Genomic DNA, 22,124 nt, shown 5'->3' with positions numbered 1-22,124 from the left:
GAACAGCCAAAATGAAGGCAATTCTCTGGCCTTTTGTAGTAATTTGCAACTATCACTGGGTGTCGTTCAGAGCTCGGTCTTTACCTCACCTTGTGCAAACGCTACCACTGCCTGCATCATGAGACTATGCCCCTGCATTGCATGCTACGTCCATTGTCTCGCATCTCACTTCTATAGTCTCACGTCACCTCTGTTGTCTGGATTGTCAGCAACTCCTCCAGTAGCACCCACCCATCAGAGGAGATTCCGACACATAGCATGCTTTGCTCCTGTTGTAACAACCTAGCAGAAGCACCAGCCTGCTGGGACCTCTCTCAGTTCTACCCTTCAGCTTGATCTGCCAGGAGATGAGCCCTGGCCACTGAGAAGTAACTAGTCTCTTCGCTGACCAAGGAGGTGCAGTGTTTGGTGTCCAAAATGAACTTTGATCCAACCTCGTAGAACAGATCACAGGAAGAGGGAGAAGTCTGTGTGGCTCTTTCACTCTTGATGCTTCCATGTATCATTGAGAGAAGCAAAGCCACAGCTGCCTGAGTTAAAGCCTGGTCTGCCACTGATGACACCACACCACAGATGCCTAGACTCTGGAGGGTTTATGACAGCTAACTTTAAATCTGGGGCTTAAGATGGGCTTCTATGGGTTTTTCAGGATGGTGGCACCCTGAGGAAGCCTTTGAAAGTCTTAACAAGAATATATTCCACAAGGGAGTTTGCAGCTTAGAGGGATCAATGACACACAGGGCTGTCACACTTGATTATCATCCCAGGTGGATTCAAGATGAACCAATCACAGACGAAAGCTGACATTTGTGAGAGTATAAGGATAGGTCCATTACTGAATGAAGGTGACATGAAGGACTTTAGGTTGATTCAATCACAGAAGAGAGTTGATATCTCTGACGTCTACATGAGTTAATCGTTGGAGGGAGTCACCATCAAAGATGGTGTTGAGATAAGGAAATCACAAAGGTGACTGTCTTTCAAGTTCTTATGGTGTGCAGTCCTAGACAAGGACTGGTATCTTGATAACTTCATAAAGCGCCCATCACCAGATGGATTTGAGAATTTAGGTGTCTTCAGGATGAGAAAATCAAGATAAAATATATCTCAAATGTATTTATCGTCAGTCATTTACAAAAGAGAGTTGATGTCCCTGACTCTGGGATAGCCCATTGAAAGAAGAGGACTGACATCTCAGATACCCTAAGATTGGGCCACTCCGAGAGGGGAGTTCTTCTTTCTGGAGAATTTACGATGAGCTTCTCCCAGGAGGACACTTGGCAAATAAGGAGTTTGTCCGAAATATATATGGATGCATTTAGGCCTCTCAGAAGGTCTTGTCTTGGATTTACAAGGGATAAGAAATATTGGCTTGTGTGGGTTTTCTTTGATCTCTGATATTAAAATAGGTCTGCCTCCTGATGGGCACATCACTTAAGAATGGAGAATCTTTTCATGGCAAATGGAAGTCATTTGATAGGCTCTTTGGAAGGTATTCTCTTATCCTGCCTCATGGGTAAGTCTTGTGAAATTGGACCCTTTGCCTATATTCTCTAATGATTGTCAAAGTGGTTTCTTCCTTGTTGTGCTCAAGATGGAATCGGACCCATCTCATTCTAGCGCCTTTGCTGTACGTACAGGTTCCATTCAGGAAATGCAAGAGTACAATCCACTCTGTGGAGTTTTATGAGACCTCTGCCTTCCTCTCTTCCAACCAAGGTGAATCTTACTGTCTACAGGCACTGGAAGAAATGTGGCCACCTACGCTCCTTGTCTTTTAAACTCCTCCACAGTCAGGAGTAGAGTCGTACAATGAGCAACACTGTTGGCTAGACACTGAGAAGCGATGATACACTCTGAAGAGAGGCTGTTACTTCTCTTCCTTGACAGGCCTTATCTTCATCTCAGTGAATTTGAGTGAGTACTGCCAGCCGGTCCAGGAGGACCACTCGATGCCATCGGCGTAGGAGGTGTGGTGGCCCTTGAGGTACTGTCCGTTCAGGTTAGAGGTGTGACAGTTGCGGTACCACCAAGCCCCATGGTAGAAGGACGCGCAGTTGTTCTCCGAGTGGTCGTTGTCTAGGTCTTTGGTGGTGAATCTCATGCCGCTATGTTTCAGTAAGGAGTCACCTGGAGGGGAACAGATGAAGAAAGACAGAAGTAAATATACAATGTGGCAAATCTCCAACCAGTAATAGATTAAAATGCAAGTGCAGTATTCAGACTATAAGTTGCAACTCAGGTGTCCAGCACCATCTTATTCAGGGTAAACAATAAAAATGATGCATCTATTTTCTGATGTGTTTATATGTTGGCTTCATAGCTGTAGCAGGATCCCATCTGCAGTGATCTGCATCCAATTGTGATTCTACATAGATTTTTTATTGTCATAATTCACATTAGCTTAAGAGGGGTTTCAATGTATTTGTCCCATGACTGACTCACACCCCCATCAGCTTTGCTTTCAAATGGCACTTGTGAAACTTTCACTTATAGAGTGTTCCAAATGTTTATATTTTACTTTATGTAATTACAGGGCCCTTTGAGAATACTTGTAAACAAAATTAGAGTCCACTTCGATCAATATTTTTACGACTTTTATTTAGTGTCTTGCTAAGGAAGATCTTGGGACATGCCTTTCGGTGGGAAGTGTGAAGATTCCTCTTCTTTCTTCATGGCTTTCAGTCTCCCTTCTTGGAGCCTTCCTTGGTACTCACTGACACATTTCCACCCCTCTTTTGACAACCTTTTGTGGGGATATTATAAAAGGACAAGGAGCCCCAATTCATAATTGGTCAGGGACCTTTGGGTAATTTAACTTTTTCTAAAGAGAGTGGTCCCCAGACAAAAAATAGAGGAAAGACAATAAATATAGACCCAATCTGTACTATATTGAAGAAATCTGTCCAGCCTGACAGATATTTAATGTGCAATCAATTCAATGTTTACAAAGAATAAACAAGAAGCAGTTTTAAGTGGGACACAAGGGTGCATCCCATTTTAGCAAGAAAGACGTACAACACAAAGTCAAGGGTTCAGGCAAGGGAAAATGTATGTTTTCAGCACATTTTTCATAGAACAAACAGAATATACGGTAGACACCATTACACAATAATTAGGACATTTTAAACAAGCGTATATGGTGTACAAGGTGTCGGAGGCATTTTGATCCCTTAGCAATGTAAACAAAGCCGCGGATTCGGTCTCAAGTAGGGTTCCAGAACCATGCGTCTCCAGTCTTCAGTCTGTCACGACATGAGTGTGACCAGCAACACTCATGTCAAGACAGATTGAACACTGGAGATGCATGGATACAGGCCAGACGAACAGGTCATACAGGATCAAACAAATTTCAGCTACAAAGGTCACTGAATGAGCTTTATAAATATAATTTGAACAACAAACTTTTGGCAAATGATAATACAATGAAAGCGATACACTTTAGAAAATTTAAGGGAAAATAAAAAAAAGGGTCTGGTAACTGGGCAAAGACAAGGTTGACTCTTCACCAACATAGAATTATCTGGGGATTTGGTTATCAGGCACGAGTAAAGTTTGAACCCATCTGAGCTCTATGGGGGAAAAAGCATAGAATCTAATACTTGCATTATGCAAACAAAGTAGCAAGTTATACAACCCAACAGCAGAACCTATTATAAAGGTAACAAAGGCTAAACTGACCCCCAAAAGATTGCACAGACAAAAGGCTCTCCTGCCTTCCCCTGCTCAAGCTTGGTTTAGCAGCAGGACAGAAACATGTCTCTGGTCGGCAGCATCCATGTTGTGCTGTCCAGGTCTAGAAGACTGGTCCCGGGAGCACTGAGGGCCTCCCGGAGGAGCTGTACAGTGCATGGAATCATACCTTTAACACTGTTTACGGTGTTGACATATGATTCCAACATGTTTGATACAAACACAACAGGTTCGTAACAGCCAGCTTAGAGTTAGCCATTGCGTAATGACGGATGGCCACTCTATGTATCGTAATGGCTGATGCACAACCCAGGAGAATGGACTCCGTGGGATGTAGGGGCATCCTGCTTATGCCGGGGCACCCTCACATGTATAACTGAGCGCCTTGCCTTCTGGATTGAAAGGGCTGCCTTAGGGGTGACTTGTAGGTTTTAAGTGCAGTGGCCTCAGATATAAGGAATCTTATATCTGTTGTAGGTGGTGCTAACACCAGCTTACACAGGCTGCCAAGGCAGGCCTGTAATCCCAATTTGAGTGGTCTCCCATGGGTGGCATAATACATACTTCAGCCCATAGGGGACCCATGGTGTACCGATGCCCTGGGTACCTTAGTACCATATGCTAGGGACTTATAAGGGTACACCAGTGGCCAATCTGTGGGGTACATAAGTACTCACCATGGTCAATTTAGGGAAGAAGCACAGAGACTGAGGGCGTTATTAGCAGGATCCCAGTAAGACTATTTAAAAACACACTCACACCAGGCAAAAAGTGGGGGTAACCATGTTAAAGTGGGGGTAACCATGTTAAAAGGACCCTACCTTCTTACAGAGCACATAAAGTAATCGCGGCGGAGTCATTATTTATCATAAGACCGCCTTCTCCAACAGAGTCAATGGAAGTGTACACCAATGCTTCACATCCCCCTTCAGCCTTTTCAACTGTGGCATGAGATTTTTGGCTAAAAAGTCCCGGAGCTCGCTAGTGATATATATCCCAATGTACTGGAAACTAGGCCAGGGAGGTAAATATCGTTCCGCTTGTGGAATTTGCGGAATTTGGGTAATTTCGCATTCCGCGACTTCACAACATTTTTTGCTTGTTCGCGTTCTCAAAGTCCGTGTTCGCAAGATATTTCCCCAAGAGCACACAAACAACAATTGGGAACAGGAAAAAAGCATTGCGAACAAGCAATTCCACGCGTTCGCGGAGATTTTTTACCGTTTCGCTGAGATTTGCGTAACGCAATTATACAAATTCCGCCCACATCTACTGGAAACCATCCACACAGAGCAGCACCTGGCAGGATCGGGGGAGCCTCATCTCACCTCCGCCAGCGAAAAGATTAATGACTTCGACCAATTCATCCTATAGTAAATGTAAATTGATACTTGTATAGCGCACTACTTACCCGCAAGGGTCTCAAGGCGCTTGTACGAATACCGCTGTAGAACCCATCCTGGCTTTCCCTGTGAGTTGTCCACTCCTGGGCACCCCCAAGGTGGAGGCCAGGCATCCTTAGCATTTCGGGGGCCGTTGTGGAGATTAAGCAAGCTATTGCCCAGAGTTGCAGAGTGGAACTCCATGATTGGAATAGGCAGGTCCGTGGAATTTTTTGAGCCCAAGACCCACCGAGGCGGGGAATTGAACCCTGGTCCCGGGCTAGACCTCTGCATCAGGGTCTGCCGCTCTAACCATTGAGCCACACTTCTCCACAGTCTGAGTAGCCACCAAAGAGATCAAATATGTGTAGCACCCTGTGAATGGGGGAGGACTGGTTGGTCAGGTAGAGCACTACATCATCTGCGTACAGTGAGATGCGCTCCTCCAAGCCTCTATCACAGCAAACCCCTCGCGCCAAGGAATTCTGCCATATCCAGACTGCCAATAGCTCAATGGCCCAGTTAAAGAGCATCGGGAAGAGAGGGCACCCCGGCCTAGTGCCCCTCGGCAGTGGAAAAACCTGAGACACCGGTCAATTAACCTGCATCCTCGCCAACGACTGATGCTATAGAAGCTGAACCTCGACCCACAGTCCAACCGTGACAGGGCAACAAACTGGTAGTTCCATTCATTACTGTCGAAAGCCATCTTTGCGTCCAATGACATTGCCACCACTGCAGTCAGATTCCCGGTTCTGATCTCATGCAGCACCCCATACAGACGACGCAGGTTCAGTCGGGCACTCCTGTTAGGCATAAATTCTGACTGGTCTGGATGTACAAGCTTTGTAATTACCGATTGCAACCGGGATGCCAGAATCTTTGCAAAGACTTTAACGTCAACATTAAGTAGGGATAGTTCCGTGTGACTCACACTCCATAGGGGCTTCACCTTTTTAAGGATAACCACTATCAGAGCAGTCTACTGGTCCAGGGATAGACTTTTCCCCCTCCTCACACATTGAACATAGTTGCCATGCGTGGTGCCACCATACTCAACATCCCTTTAACTAATTCCTCCGGCAGGCCATTAGGTCCAGGAGCCTTGCCCGACTGAAGGTCCCTCACCACTGTCACAAGCGCACCCTCCATTAGATACACCTCTAACACCTGCCTGTCATCTTCATTGAGTATGGGTATGGGCATATCCCGCAAGAGGTCAACACAGTTAACGAGGGACCGGACCCTTGTAGATTCATACAGTTCCTCGTGGTATTCAGCAAAGGAGTGAGCTATAGCCAAACTAGTGGTCTGGAGGAGCACGCCTGATCAATCCTTCACCTCTAGGACCCAGGGGGGTTCCTGATCCCGCTTCTCAAGCAAAGCCAAGAGTTTGCATGCCTTGTCCCTGATATCATAAAGGCAAAGCTGCATCGCCAAGGCATGTTTCCAGGCCATCCACTCTACAAGGGCTCTCAATTCATGCTGTTTGAGGCGCAGCAGATGCTTCAACCCCATCTCCCCATCATGTACCACTCTTGCCTCCAATTGCGTAATCTCCTCAATCGCAGAGCAGGCCAGTCTATGCTCCCTTTTCACCCCCGATCCATGCCTGGGCCTGGCCTCATAGTACCGCCTTAAAAGCCTCCCACACCACAGAGGCTGATTCGACCGAGCCAACATTCTCCGTAAAGTACTGTGTCACCCCTTCCCTACGCTGTTGTCTAATTTTCTCATCTTTCAGGTACCATGGGTCTATTTTTGGGGGTGGGGAGAAATCTTTCGTGGGTCCTCCTAGGGTCACTCCAACCAGCAAGTGATCCCAAAATACCTTGCTGATAATGATAGGCTGCCGTAAAGGAACGAGCACTGCCCAAATGGCTGCAGAGATAGTCCAGCCGATAAAAACTACTGTGGGCTGGGGAGAAATATGTGTCTCATCGAAGTTGTGTATCTTGTTGGTGCCAGAGGACCACCATACCTAGTGCTTCCAGGGGAAGCCTGTGGGTGCTCTGGTCAGAAGGCATGGTCGCACCCATCTGCCGATCCCAGCATGGGTGCATCACTGCATTCATATCACCTCCCAGAACCCAAACGCACTCCGGCGCCCCAAGCAGCTCCCCTCCGGGAACGTAGTTGTATGTTGTCACCGTGGGACATACAGCGAACATACATTAAGGGTGAGTCCCTCCCATACCCCTGAGATGACCACAAAGTGGCCCCCAGGATCTTGCCACGTCTGACAGACTATGAACGATAGCAAATGTTTAATCAGAATCCCACCCCCCTGGATTCAGTGGAATATCCAGCATGGGCAACCAGCTTATAGCTAAATCTGTTCAAAGCTGTATATTGATTTCCCCTAAAGTGTGTTTCCTGGAGTAGTATTAGGTACAGGGAGTGTCTACGTAGATACTGAAGTACTAATGCCTGCTTTATCTTGTTCCCCAGGCCATTGACGTTCCAGGTCCAAATGTTCAATCCGTTTGAATCAAGACCCCCTATGATAAGGAATTATATCCCTCCCTGACCCCTCACCTCTACAGGGCCCATCCCTCGTTGGTATATCCCCCCTGCACCCTCCATCAGTCCCCACCACAGTCGCATCCTCTGCACAAGAGAAAACAAGATTACATTCCAATACAAACATAAACAAAGTGGATAAACAACATTGAGCATTCTTCCCCCCACCAGGAGATATTTGCTGGTGACAAACCCCCCTATCACACAGGAACACCAATAAAACAACCGTCAACACCCCCCACTCTCTGCATCCCTGCATTGTGATCTCAGAACCGCCCACCACCACTACTCGCAGAGTGCCTGTCGTCCCATAGTGAACAAATGAAAATGTGGGTAGACCACTCCGCTCCCGCATGCCCAGACGGCCAATTGTCCTTCCCAAGAATTAGATATTGTTGATGTGCCTTATATGTCCCATACCAACATCCATATAGGGCTGATACTGACTCTTGATGGCTCTGCCGGTCCGGGGATGCCCGACCCTCGGCGTGTTGATCAGTCCCCTGGCACCCAGCCTTTGTTTCTTTCCGCTGCACATTTCTTTAGCCCTCCAAACAGTTCCAGGCCTCCTCTGGAGAATTCAAATGCCACGTCTTGCCTTCAGAGATGACCCGGCGTTTGGCCGGGTAGAGCATCATGTTTTTGATTTCCTTGTCATGCAGTGCTCGCTTGACACCCTCAAAACTGCGTCGCTGCTTCTACATTTGGACTGGGAAGTCTGGGAAGAGTAGTATAGTTGCGTTGTCGACGTGTAGTTCTCCCTTCACTCGAGCCACCTGTAGGATTGCATCCCGGTCCATATAGTTGAACACTCTCGCAATGATGGTACGCGGCGGTGCTCCCGGCTCTGGTCTTGGGCCCATAGCCTGGTGGGCCCTTTCAATCGAGAAGAACTTGGACAAGCACATGAGGCGGAGAGTATTAAGAATTAAGTCCTCCAGAAAAAGGTCTACACTGGGCCTTTCCATCCCCTCCGGAACTCTAACCACTCGAATGTTATTCCTCCGGGACCACCCTTCCTGGTCCTCCAACTTGGCCGCTATAATGGCATTTTGTTTAGTCAGGGTTTGCACTTGCTCCTCTAGTCTCTTTGTCATGGACTGAAGGCCACTAATCTGAGTGTCCGCCATCTTCATCTTGTCAGAGATATTACTAAAGTCGTCTCTGAAGAGGCTGACATTAATGGCGACAGCGTCAAGTTTAGGCTCAATTGTATTTTATAGCCCCTGAATCGCAGCCATTATTTCCCTCAGGGACAGTTCACCAGTAGGTAAAGCAGGCTGATTTGCCAGAGTACAACCTATGTCTTCTCCTGTGTATCTTCATCGATGGCAGGCCTGGGCACGGTGTACTTATCCATATTGTTAAACTGTGTGGATCCCCCGCGTTAATCTCCCGCCACAGGCACACCGCACTGGGACAGTCACTATCGCTGGGTCCCCCAAGGGCATCAGAATGTTCTACATATGGTATCTAACACAGTCACCACATATCTAGTCCCCCTTCTAAATAAGGTACTTATTTCACAAACTTTTCCAACAATTTAAAAAAAAAAAAAACTTCTTCAGCCCCTACTGAGGCCAAGAATTATAGATCTATATCTTGCTTACCACTTCCAACTAAAATCCTGGAAAGGGCCATTAATGAATCTTGAATCTAACAATCTCCCTGATCCATCTCAACGTGGTTTCCGACCCAATCATTCCACAGAATCGGCTTTGGTTATGGCCTTTAAGGAAATTTGCATACAGATGGACAGTGGTGGGAAAGCTGCACTCATCCTACTCGATCTCTCGGCTGCTAATTAGGCAGCTAGAAACGGTAGGAATAGATGGGGTCACCTCTTTTCTCTCCTACAGAGAGCGGAAGTTGACCTGGGGAGATCTCACTTCTGACAAGTTTTTCTCCCCTGTGGAGTTCCTCACGGCTCATTGCTGTCTCACACAACATTCAGCATCTAGGTCTACATTTAGCAAAACTCATTCGAGCCTAAGGTTAGGGAGAGGGGTCGGCCTAACGGCTAGGGCAGTCAACCTCGAATCAGGGGAACTGCGGGACATATTACTAAGGGTGGCGATAGGCATTTATCGCCGGTTTAGCGGCGATAATTCTATCGCTCTATTAGCAAGCTGTCGCTAACTGATGTTAGCGACAGCTTTTAGGCGATAGCGAGCGGTTTGGGGCCCGCTTTGCATGTCAGCGATATTTAACGCTAATGACATGCAAAGTGTGCGTACCCAACCTGTTAGCGACTGAAAGCAGTCGCTAACGTCGCTATTGCCTATTAGCAAGGCAGGCGTAGCGATGGAAAAATTCCCGCTATCACCAAAAACTAACGCCTGCTCAGACCAGTTCTTAACCATGTTATCCAATGGGAGGTGGATAACATGGCTAAAAGCATTTCGTCGCTAATGCGTGAATATCGCTGTATTCTCAGCGATATTCACACATTTCGCCGCTATCGCTGGATATTTTAGCACAATGGAGAAAAACGTTGCTAAGAGCATGTTTTCTCCGCTAACATTTCCAGCGATAGGCAGCGATAAAAAAATCGTCGCTAAGTCTATTTAGCGATAAATATCGCTACTTGTTGGTAATATGCCCCTGAGTTCGAGTCTTGGCAATGACGCTGAACATCCTGTGATTCTCGGCATATCACTTAATCTCCCCCTACCTAACAAAAATGAATGTGTGTCCTCATGTAACGTAACTGGTGCTATGAAAAGCGCTCTGATACCTGATTCGGGTCAAGTTCGCGCTATATAAAACTCTGCAAAAAAGGTTTTTCTGTGATATCTTATGCAGATGAAACGCAGATAGTTATATCTATAACATCCAACATAGACTCGGTGGCATGTCAGTTTCACATCTGCCTAGCGCATATCATCAGGTGGACGCAAGAAAACAACCTCAAGGTAAACACAGATAAACAGGAACGGCTCCCCTGTTTGCAATGATTCCTGGTGGCTGCTGACGCTGGTTTGTTGTTAGAGCGCTTGTCCTAACTTATTTTTGAATGTCAAATCAGCACTCTGATTTAAATGTTAGGCACGTTATTGTGAGAAAATAAAAGCTCACGTTATCGATCAATTTTATCAACATTTCATGAAAAGTACCTTTCTATAACACACTCTCTCTCCATTAGAATTTTTGACTGCCTCGATTGTAATGTTTTTGTTTTCTCATACTTAAATATATTGTGAGCAAAACAATAACGCGCATTTGTTTTAAACTTTTCTTTCTAAATATCTGATTCAGGAAAAACCGTCCCTTAACATACTGGATATCTGTGTTTGCCTGCATTTTTCGCTGGTCTTGACCCGATTCCTAATGCAGTGTTTTAACTTCCTCGCAATATTGAATGACTATAAAATTCATTTTAAGACAATATTAGCGGTAAGGTTTATGGGAGGGTCAATGTTGGCAGGGGCGGCTCTAGGCTCAAGGCGGCCCTTGGCAGGGAGCGTAGGTAGGGGGCCCCGGAAGACGGGGTCCGGGCGGGGCGGAGCACGGAGGCCAGTGAAGGGGGAGGGGGGGGAGCCACGCAAATATGTCTCCATCCTCAGAGGATTATTTTATTATACCACCAACCTCCTCCCTACCCGCACCCCCATCACCACTAACATACACTCATCCTCCACCCTGCTCTCCCCGCTTACCAACAATGCCCTCACCTATACCACCAACCTCCTCCCTGCATCATCCACACCCATCCCTCCCAAACCCTCTATCCTCCCTAACACCAACACGATCACGGACGCCACGGAGCCCTGCACGAACACCAGCCCACCCTCCCACCCACACGCTAATCCCCGGGTCAGTCACCCACCCCGGATTTCCATCCCCACCACCAACACCTATCCCACGCTGGACAAGATTATGGCCACCCTCCTCCAGCTCAAAGAAGACATCCACATCATCAAAGAACTACTCCTCACACACCCCAGATACCCCTCACTCACCACCACCAACACCCCTCCAAACTGGTCCCCCACCCTCCCGGATGACTCTCCCACTCAACACCCCCCACACTGGACCTCAATCCCTGTTCATAATCGCAACAACCGCCCCCGTCGCCCCTACAACCCTCTCTCGGACCTCGACACACTCACCCTCCTCCGCTCCTACGACCCAGCTCCCCTAAACCACACAACCAACACACACCTAGCCATACCCACGATACACTCAAATCCCCTTAGACCCCCCACATTAAACTACAGAATCTCCATCCCTAATAACCTTAGAAAAGTCCCCCTCTCTCTAGAACCCTCTACCACCCCCGTCACACCCCGTCTCAAATGCACTCTCCTCAACTGCAGATCAGCCTCTAGACACTCCTCGGCCATCGCTGATCTCATCTTAACATTGGACCTTGACCTAATCATCTTGACTGAAACCTGGCTAACCGAATCTTCTACACCTATAATGGACATTCTGGTTCCCCCCAACTACCACATCATTAGACTTGACAGGTCTGGCAAAATAGGTGGTGGAATCGCATGCATATACAGGAACAACCTCTCTGTTCTGAAAGTCACCTCCCCTTCCCTACCCTCCCCAACTTCCTGTGAATACATCTGCCTCGATATTATCAGTGAGGGCAAATCGATATGCTCTCTTCACGGCATTTACCACCCACCCGGGGACAACCTTACCTTCTCCCAACAAATCATGGATATGATCTCAACCAATTCCGGACGACAGCTCACCCAAATATACCTTGGTGACTTCAACCTCCACTGGAACGATCACAAAGACGCGGTGGTGAATAGTCTCAAAAATTTCCTCAACGCCCTTAACCTCACCCAAATATGCAATAGCCCGACCCACGAGAAAGGCTCTATCCTCGACCATATCATCTCCAAAGAGGACTCTATCCAACTCGAATCTATCCAACCCTGTGACTGGTCAGATCATCATATTGTCACATTCTTCATCAATGAAAAAGTTAAATTTAACTCGGTTCAATCCTCCAAGCCCAAAGTCTGGAAAAGAAACCTGAAAAAACTCATCCCAAACTCTTTACCCCCTAACAGCTGTAACCTCTTACTTCCTCCTACCGGCATTACGGACGTCCAATCCTTGACTGACCACTATCTCAACGCTATGACCTCAATAATTAATGAGGCTGCACCTATGCAGCTAAAAAGAGTCTCCACAAAAATTTCCAATCCATGGTACGACGGGAGTCTCAATGAGGATAGACGAGCCATGCGAATGACAGAGCGCACCTGGAGATCAGCTCCCTCTGCACTGCACCTAAAAACCCTGAAGAAAAAGAGAAACACCTACTTGAGGAAAATAAAACGCTCAAAATCAGACTTCTTCAGCCTCCAGCTCGACCAAGCAAAAAACCGTCCGAGAAAACTTTTTGAGCTAATCAGAACACAATCCAAGGAACAACCCCAACCACTCAGCACTATGCGCGAAGCACCCTCCTCCGAAGACTTCGCTTCTTTCTTTATCCAAAAAACTGACAACATAAAGAGCGATCTCCTCATTGACGCAAGCCTTTACCCCAAATACCACTGCATAGCACCCACTGAAACAAAAAACAATGCTGCATGGTCATCCTTTTGCACCTACTCGGAAGAAGAAATTGGCAGACTGCTCAACACCCTGAAACCATCCAATCACCTCACTGACCCCCTTCCTGCGAACCATGTCAAAGACTTTACCCCTTTGCTCCTCCCACTCTGGACTAAAATTATTAACAGCTCACTTCAACAAGGAACCATCCCTGACTCCCTCAAAGTTGGACAAGTCACACCTTTAATAAAGAAACCTACAGCCGACCCCTCTGATCTAAACAATTATCGTCCCATCACCAATATTCCCACTCTTGCAAAACTGTTGGAAAAATGTGCTCAACTACAATTGACTAAACACATTGATCAGTTTGATCTCCTCAACCCCCATCAATCAGGCTTCCGAGCAGGACACAGTACAGAAACTGCTATGACTCACATAATTGACGACGCCCTTCAAATCCTAGATCAAAACGATACTTGCCTCCTCATCCTTCTTGATCTCTCTTCTGCATTTGACACCGTCAAACATGAGAATCTACTCGAACTATTAAACACAAGAATGGGTCTATCTGGGACTGTACTCAAGTGGTTCACTTCCTTTCTTCACAACAGGGCGCAGAAATTCAAGAGCAACAACTTGATGTCCTCGCCTGTACCTGTATCGTTAGGCATCCCCCAAGGATCCTCCCTGTCCCCAACTTTGTTCAACCTAGTTATGGAACCTCTCACCACCTTGCTACAAGCATCCAATGTACACTTTCACATGTACGCCGATGACACCCAACTATATCTCAAATTACAATCCCCCAATGACATCCTACTCCTGAACTCAACAATCAGAAGCACCCAATCCTGGCTTGCCGATAATCATCTCAAACTCAATGCTCTGAAAACAGAGTTCCTTTTGATCTCACCTCCCGCCAAGATCTCTACCACTCAAATTTGGCTTAAGCACCTAACTGCACTCAATGTTCAACCCACCATCGTGGACTCAGCAAAATCTTTAGCCATAAAACTTGACACCAATCTCAACATGCAGCAACATATCAGCAAGGCAACTAAGGGAGCGAACTACCAAATCAATACCCTGAGGAAACTTAAACCCTTCCTCCCAGCCAAAGACTTCCAAACTGCAGTACAAGCACTAGTCATCCCTCGAATAGAATACGGCAGCATCGCCCTCTGCGGTCTCCCCCTAACTACTACTGCACCCCTAAGAGCCTCTCTAAACGCTGCAGCGAGACTCATCACTGGGTCGAAAAAACACTCACACATTTCCCCTGACTTGAAATCCCTGAACTGGCTGCCATTTGAAGCCAGAATACATCTGAAAATTGCCTGCATGACGCACAAGGCTGTACACCTGAACTCACGCCGCTACCTCACTCAGGAGCTGACCATTTCTGGCGGCTCTAGAACCACTAGAAGCGCAAACAATCTTCTGCTGAAGCCTCGAAGATTCTGGAAGGAAAAAACTTATAAACGCTCCTTCTCAGGAATGGCACCCAGGATCTGGAACTCACTCCCTCCTGAAACCAGGCTCATCTCCTCCACGACACTTTTTAAAAAATAAGTAAAAGCTATCCTCAAGGCTAAATACACTTGAACTATCACTGTGGATTCTTAAAGACTCTGCACCGATCTGTACTACTTCTTCGATTCCTTTGCTAATTTGTATTACTTGTATTAGCGACTCACCTGATTGTCTATGCTCCCACTTATTTGAACTATTAGCATTATTGATGTTTCTGTTTGACTATGCTCCCTCATGTACCTACCCCACCCCATTTATTACCTATAACTACGCTATGCCTAATGGACTGTTATTCACTCTCTTGTTCGTACCAATTCTTTGTAAAGCGCTCTGATATCTGCAAAGATCTTGTTTGCGCTATATAAAACTTTCAAAATAAAAATAAAATAAATATATATTGGCGTGGTGGCCCCTGGGGTTTTGCGGCCCTGTGCAGGTGCAGAGCTTGCAAAGGCCTAAGGCCGCCCCTGATGTAGGGTTTAGGGGGTTCTGTGATGGACTGCATTGTTTTATTCAAGGAGACCTCCGGTTAGAGTGTTTGAAGATCACAGCTTTGTTCAGAAAATCTAATTAAACATGACAATGACCAATTACAATAGTGAAGGAGTGGCCATTCATTTTCACGCGCTTTCGGCGCTTACGTCCAGTGTGAAGGTCCATGTTAGTTAATCTGCATGAATGTTATTTCAGATAATTACACCCTTGTGTTTAGGCCTTACCACCCGGCAGGTGACTGCTTTACAGGAGCTGTCACCCTTATTGTAGGCCATTGCGGAGTCTGTGTTCCCTGTTTTTTGTTGTTGTTATATTTACATTTGACATTATAAAATAGATGTTTTTTTTACAATGTATTATGCTCAGTTTGGTATAAAACTAGCAATTTCCCTCTCAGGATTTCAACAAAGACCTGCAGATACGACCAGCGCACCCTATCTTGATGCCTTCTTTGTCAGAGCAACCAACCTGGCTAATTGCTGCTGGAGCACCCATGGGGGCATATTACCAACAACTAGCGAAATTTATCGCTAAATGCGCTTAGCGACTTTTTTTTATCGCTGCCTATCGCTGGATATGTTAGCGGAGAAAACATGCTATTAGCAACATTTTTCTCCATTGTGCTAAAATAACCAGCGATAGCGGCGTAATGCGAGAATATCACTGAGAATACAGCGATATTCTCGCATTAGCGACGAAATGCTCCTAGCCATCTTATCCACCTCCCATTGGATAACATGGCTAAGAACTGGTCAGAGCAGGCGTTAGTTTTTGGCGATAGCGGGAATATTTCCATCGCTACGCCAGCCTTGTGAATAGGCGATAGCCACGTTATCGACTGCTTTCAGTCGCTAACGGGTTGGGTACGCCCACTTTGCATGTCATTAGCGATAAATGTCGCTGACATGCAAAGCGGGCCCCAAACCGCTCGCTATCGCCTTCAAGCTGTCGCTAACTGCTGTTAGCGACAGCTTGATGATAGGGCGATAGAATTTTCGCCGCTTAGAGGCCGAAAACGGCCGCTAAACCGGCGAAAAGTGCCTATCGCCCCCCTTGATAATATGCCCCTAGTCTGTTGACACAATAGCTTTCACTGCTCTCTCGATTGCAGCCCCAAGAAGCAAATGCAAACCCTCATACCCTCATACCCTCTGTGCTCATGGCCCACAAGCCTAACCTATCCAGCTGAGACCTCCACCTCACATACGGTCTAAGCTTTACGAATGTAACAGAAAACCTCTACAACACATCAGAATCACTCAAGACGCCTGCTCATACATACTTAAACTGCTAGCACCAGTAACATCTCTAGGATTTTTTTTTCTTTTTTTTTGGACGGGCCACAGATAAAACCGGTTGAGGTTTCTTGCAAAGCGTAATCGTGAAGTGTATGTGCGTGTATGTGTATGTGCGAGATCCTTCTCCTACCTGGCTGCCAAGACTTGGAACTCCCTCCCCATCCACCTTCGGCGAACCCAAGACCATCTCTCCTTCAGGAAGCAACTCAAGACCTGGCTGTTCGAGCAGTAGCATACCCCTCCCCCCAAGCGCCTTGAGACCCCCCGGGTGAGTAGTGCGCTATACAAATGGCATGATTGATTGATTGATTGATTGATTATAGAAACACACATGCATATAAAGTCACATTTTAACATTTAGATGCCACCCCGTAGGCTCACGTATTTCCTCAAACAATCGCATATGTGCAGTGAAAGGTGGCAGGAGATGCCAGGCCTTTGCAATGCAATAGGTCTCACATTTTAGAAGCTTTGGCCTGTTGGTACTGTAAATGACAATGCCTTTTGCTTTTGCAGGTTTTTTAAACACATAAATCACAGGCATTGTCATTTACAATGCCAATAGCTCAAAATCACGCTATTGCGAGACCTATTGCATTGCAAATGCTTGTTTTTTCTTTTTAGGGTCTGTATTCCCCTTCAGTGAGCGACGAGCAAATAATGATTCAAAAGTCAATATGTGTGATTAAATCAAGTGCACATTCCTTTCATATTGTTCTGTTTCTGCAGCTATGATAATCAGGTTCACAGGATTACACTTGTGATATGTATTCATTGCAGTCCATCCTTTTACTTTTCATCTTTGTGAGTTAATGGGGTGTAATATATGGTGTGGTAATGCGATCACACCATGTAATGCACTTACCAGCCCCTGTAGGACACTTAGGTTTCATTTGTCAAACCTTCAGCTCAACCCTGGGTAATTGTGGCTCTGAGCAGCAAGGCTTACACAAAGGAACAAGTGTAAAGCATTTAAACAGCACCAACAAAAAAAAAGAAAAAAAGAAATCCACCACCAATTTATAAAAATAAACAGCATTGTAATGTGTTTTTAGCCACCACAAGGAAAAAGACCCACCGGAGGGTTCCGGAGATATAGAATTTAAGGTAAAGTAACTCAACGTATTTTCACTCAACTTCAAAAAAGCATTGGCAAATTCAACAAATTTGACACCTAGAAATTTTTTCCCTAAAAGGTTTGGGCTAGTTGTTATGCAATTAATTGGAGTCACTTTAGGTGACCAGCTCCAATAGGGAGAGAGTCAGAAGGACCAACAAGGTTCTCTGAAACAGTTACCTCAGCAGATGAGGCAGTCTTCAGTCAGTTCCAGGCACCTTTACCCTTTGAGGGGCTTTCCTAGAGAAGTGGTCCTGATGCAAGGGAATAAACATGCCAAAGATGCTCTAAGGATGCTGTGGATGTGATGCGGTCGAAGGGGGTCTTGCTGCGACTACTCCTCAGTCCACGAAGGTGTGAGGTCATCCTGGTCACAAGGTCGACGTCTCTCGATGTCCTCTCGGTGCTGACAGAGACCCAGTCACCACTGGATTTCTAGATAGTATCATGGTCACGGGCCAGTCCTTCCTGTATTGATAACTCATCCTCTAGAGATCCCAACTGCACTCCAACAACACTCCCTCGTTCAGCGAACTTGGGTGCAACTTTGTGATTTGGTCCTCGTACGAGGTGCTGCACGGCAGCGGGTTGAAGACTTTCGGTGACCAACTTGCTCCCAAGGCTTCTCAGCTGTTTTGACCCTGTGCTGTGACCAGGAGCCCAGCTCTTTGACCCCTGGATTCTCTTGGCTTTTGTTAGGCTCTGGAGAGGACTTCCCCTAGAGCAGGGGACAGCAGGCACAGTCCCTCTCTTTAGCTAGCCACCAAGTGAAGAAGGTGCCGCCCACAACAGAGCACCTTCTATTTGCCATTGGGCTACCAGGTACCCTCCCACCTGATGACCACTACCTGCAAAGTGGGATGCACCATTCTGCACACTTCCAATATGGCAGGAACCATCTCCTGGCCACAAGCCATAGCGCAACCCAGAGGTGTGGCTACCAAAGGGGGATACACACCGCTGGAAAACCGGTTAGGCAACTGGTTTCCCCTCTGCTGTCCCATGTGCCACCCTGTCTATGTAAACAATGCAGCAGCCCCTCTTCCAGGTGTTAGCCTTTTGCCCTTCAAAGGCGCTTCTCCTTTGGCCCAACGCCCAGGTGGCTTCCTGCACGCAGGGGGTGATACCTCCTTTCAGAGCAGGCCCCTATTGTATCCTTCCTGGTAATCATTAGCCTGTCTCCCAAGGAGGGTAGGAAACTGTCTCGGTGACCAGAGCCGTGTGCAACCAGTATGGGTTCCAGGGACTGAAGGCAACAAAGTGGTAACTTTGCTAAAGTTGCACACTGTAACTTGTTGCATTCATTTCGACCTCAGAATCAAGTAGGGATTAATGTAACCAGTTGTTTGATACCTTGAATGACCCACTTTGGTTGCACCGTTCCAGAGTTAGCACAGCTGAGAGGTCAACGTGTAACTCTCTGCTCGCCAATTGAGCAGCCAATCTTTTTTACAGTATAAAGGACAGTTTTGTGTTTTTAATTTCAGAACATGTGATATCTAGGGGTGGGCGGAATTTGTGTAGTCGTGCTATGCAAAGCTCCGCGAAACGGTAAAAAATCTCTGCGAGCACGCAGAGTTCCGCAAACATGCGGAACTGCTCGTTCCGCCCGTTCGCAATGCTTTTTTCCTGTTTGCGAACGCTGTTTGCATGCTCGGGGGGAAATTCTCGTGAATAAGCACTTCCAAAGCGCAAACAAGCAAAAAACTCCGCGAAGCCGCGGAGAGTGGAATTTTTGGCAAGTCTGCGTTCTCCGCGGGACGAAAACGTATCCAAATTCCGCGAGTGGAACGGAATTTACCGCCCAGGGCTAGATATTACATGATCTGCCCATGGGATAAGTGTCACCCAGCCCTAGAACTCGATATGCCTGTCATAAGGGTGTCCTGCACATATACACTGGTTTTGCCATAACTTTAAAAAAAAAGTCAGGCTAGCTGTTTAAACTGCTCTTCTAACCTGCAAATGACAGTTGGGAAGTCTCATATTATGTGTGGCACAACCAGTGCTGCAATCCCTGGTGGGGGGACCCTCCAACTGGAATGCCAAGGGTACCCTGGGTACCATTTGCTAGGTAAATACAGTTAAGTTAGCTTCTCCGATTGAGTCTGTGCCAATTCGACATACCAGTTTAAGGTCAGGGCACAGGCACTGAGGTCTGGTTAGCAGGACTCAGTGAACCCTCAGAGTCAAAAGACCAGCAGCATCAGTCCACAAACATGGGAGGCTCTTTCTTGTTTGTATGAATACAGCTCACATGTAAGAGGAAATAACGGGGAGAAATATTGATAATTCTCATTGTTAAGTGAGCCTCAGGCAGATGCTCGGTTTTGGCATAAGCCCCTGTCTACAGCTCTTTGCGAACCTGGGTTTGTGTCAAATTCCATAGGTGGACGCTTGAGGACACCCATGTACCACCGATGGAATGCCGGCCTGACGCGAATTAAAGCAAGGTAGTGCCATGCACTTTTTCCTTCAGCTGTCGCTGTCTTACTACATGAGTTCCTGCGGCCCCTTTGCCTTCAGCTGTCGCTCTCTTGCGGCCTGAGCTCCTGCGGTCCCTTCGCCTTCAGCTGTCGCTTTCTTGCTGAATGAGTTTCTGCGGTCACCTTTACCTTCAGCTGTCGCTCTCTTCCCAACTGAGCTCTTGCGGTCCCTTCAGCTGTTGTTTTCTTGCTGCTGGATCTTCTGTGGTCACCTTTGCCTTAAGCAGGGGATCTCTTCCCGCCTGAGCTCTTGCGGTCCCTTCAGCTGTCGTTTTCTTGCTGCTGGATCTTCTGTGGTCACCTTTGCCTTAAGCTGGGGATCTCTTCCTGCCTGAGCTCTTGCGGTCCCTTCAGCTGTCGTTTTCTTGCTGAATGAGTTTCTGCGGTCACCTTTACCTTCAGCTGTCGCTCTCTTCCCAACTGAGCTCTTGCGGTCCCTTCAGCTGTCGTTTTCTTGCTGAATGAGTTTCTGCGGTCACCTTTACCTTCAGCTGTCGCTCTCTTCCCAACTGAGCTCTTGCGGTCCCTTCAGCTGTTGTTTTCTTGCTGCTGGAGCTTCTGTGGTCACCTTTGCCTTAAGCTGGGGATCTCTTCCTGCCTGAGCTCTTGCGGTCCCTTCGCCTTCAGCTGTCGCTCTCTTCCCACCTGAGCTCCTGCAGTCTGCTTCGCCTTCAGCTGTCGCTCTCTTCCCACCTGAGCTCCTGCAGTCTGTTTTGCCTTCAGCTGTTGCTCTCTTGCGGCCTGAGCTCCTGAGCTCAGCTTCGCCTTCATCTGTATCTCTCTTGCTGCCTGGCTCCTGAGGTCAGCTTCATCTTCAGCTGCTGCTCTCTTGCTGCCTGGCTCCTGAGGTCAGCTTCATCTTCAGCTGCTGCTCTCTTGCGGCCTGAGCTCCTGAGGTCAGCTTCATATTCAGCTGCTGCTCTCTTGCGGCCTGAGCTCCTGTGGTCAGCTTCATCTTCAGTTGCTGCTCTCTTGCGGCCTGAGCTCCTGTGGTCTGCTTCATCTTCAGCTGCCGCTCTCTTGCTGCCTGCTAGTATCATTTCATTTTGACCTAGGACTGTGGCGGAGGGGAGGAGGGGAGGGTGCTGCAAACTCTCATGCTGGAGGGACGAGGCGCATTGTCAGTGCATGACCAAGTGTTGTTTGGGTCAGGAGTGAACTAGGAGGGGTATTGTAGTGTAGGACTGGACACGATTAACACGGCTATGTGTGTGTCAAAGTCCTGAAAGAGAAGGGCTTGGTGTGAAGAAACTGTAGTTTCACGTAATCTCACTCCTGTAATGATGTGTGTTGGACTTGGCCCTTCTTGCAGGTTCACCCCTGAACCTTTTGCATTGAACTCTGAGATAATTATAGTGATTTCTGTGTCCCGGTGTAAAGTTGTGGACTCACTGAGTGCGTGTGTGAGATTGGCCTGCTCTCCCATAAGAATGCATGGGGGATATGTGTGCCCATGGTAGTTCCTGATGTGTGGGGAGTGTAGGGTTGAGTTTGGTAAGTGCGGATTTGTGATATTAAATGCTGCGCGATGATGTGCGTGGATTTATTGTGTCTAGTGTGGAAGTGCCACTTCTTGAAGTTGGCATGTCTGTGCAGTGAATGTGAATTGACTGTTTGGCTTGTGATTGGCTGGAGCTGGCTGGTGTGCCTGGCTCCAGGAGTCAGGATGGGTCTGCCCCTGTGGTGAATAGAGAGATTGACAGCCAGATGGATGGGAGGTTTGCACCTGGGACCTGAATAGGGCTGGACCTTCCCTACACAACGCTGGCTCCGCCCCCTGTGGTGAGACTGATGTCCCTAGCCTGTCCTGTGAATGGGGAGAGGGGCTGAGCACAACAGAGTGCTCCAGAACCAGCTGTATCTGGTTTCCCACCCACCCTGTACCCTAGAGACAAAGGAAATGTGTGTATAAAAAGAGGCTGTGACCTCATGTAAAATGTTCTTGTTTCCTGACTTGAATCTACCAGGGGCGTGCTGCTGCTGGGGCCCAGGGGAAGGCTTGCCTCTCTGGGCCCTGCTAAGCCCCTGGACTGCTGGAGGACTTCTTTCTGGGGCCCGTCTGCCT

At 47.3% G+C, this 22,124-nt stretch overlaps 1 protein-coding gene across 1 annotated transcript in view; it reads right to left on the bottom strand.

Moving 5' to 3' along the window:
• Positions 1 to 447: 447 nt before the first annotated feature.
• FIBCD1 (fibrinogen C domain containing 1) overlaps positions 448 to 22,124 on the bottom strand; it is a 979,992-nt gene continuing 958,315 nt past the window's right edge. The window contains exon 11 of the mRNA XM_078646209.1: positions 448 to 2,130. Coding sequence (XP_078502335.1) covers positions 1,871 to 2,130 — 260 coding nt within the window. The 3' untranslated portion in view covers positions 448 to 1,870. The remainder of the gene's footprint in view (positions 2,131 to 22,124) is intronic.

The sequence above is a fragment of the Lissotriton helveticus genome, chromosome 5_1, assembly GCF_964261635.1.
Source record: "Lissotriton helveticus chromosome 5_1, aLisHel1.1, whole genome shotgun sequence".
Taxonomy (NCBI): domain Eukaryota; kingdom Metazoa; phylum Chordata; class Amphibia; order Caudata; family Salamandridae; genus Lissotriton; species Lissotriton helveticus.
The sequence above is the reverse complement of the archived record's forward strand: the minus strand, read 5'-3'. Positions and strand labels throughout refer to the sequence as shown.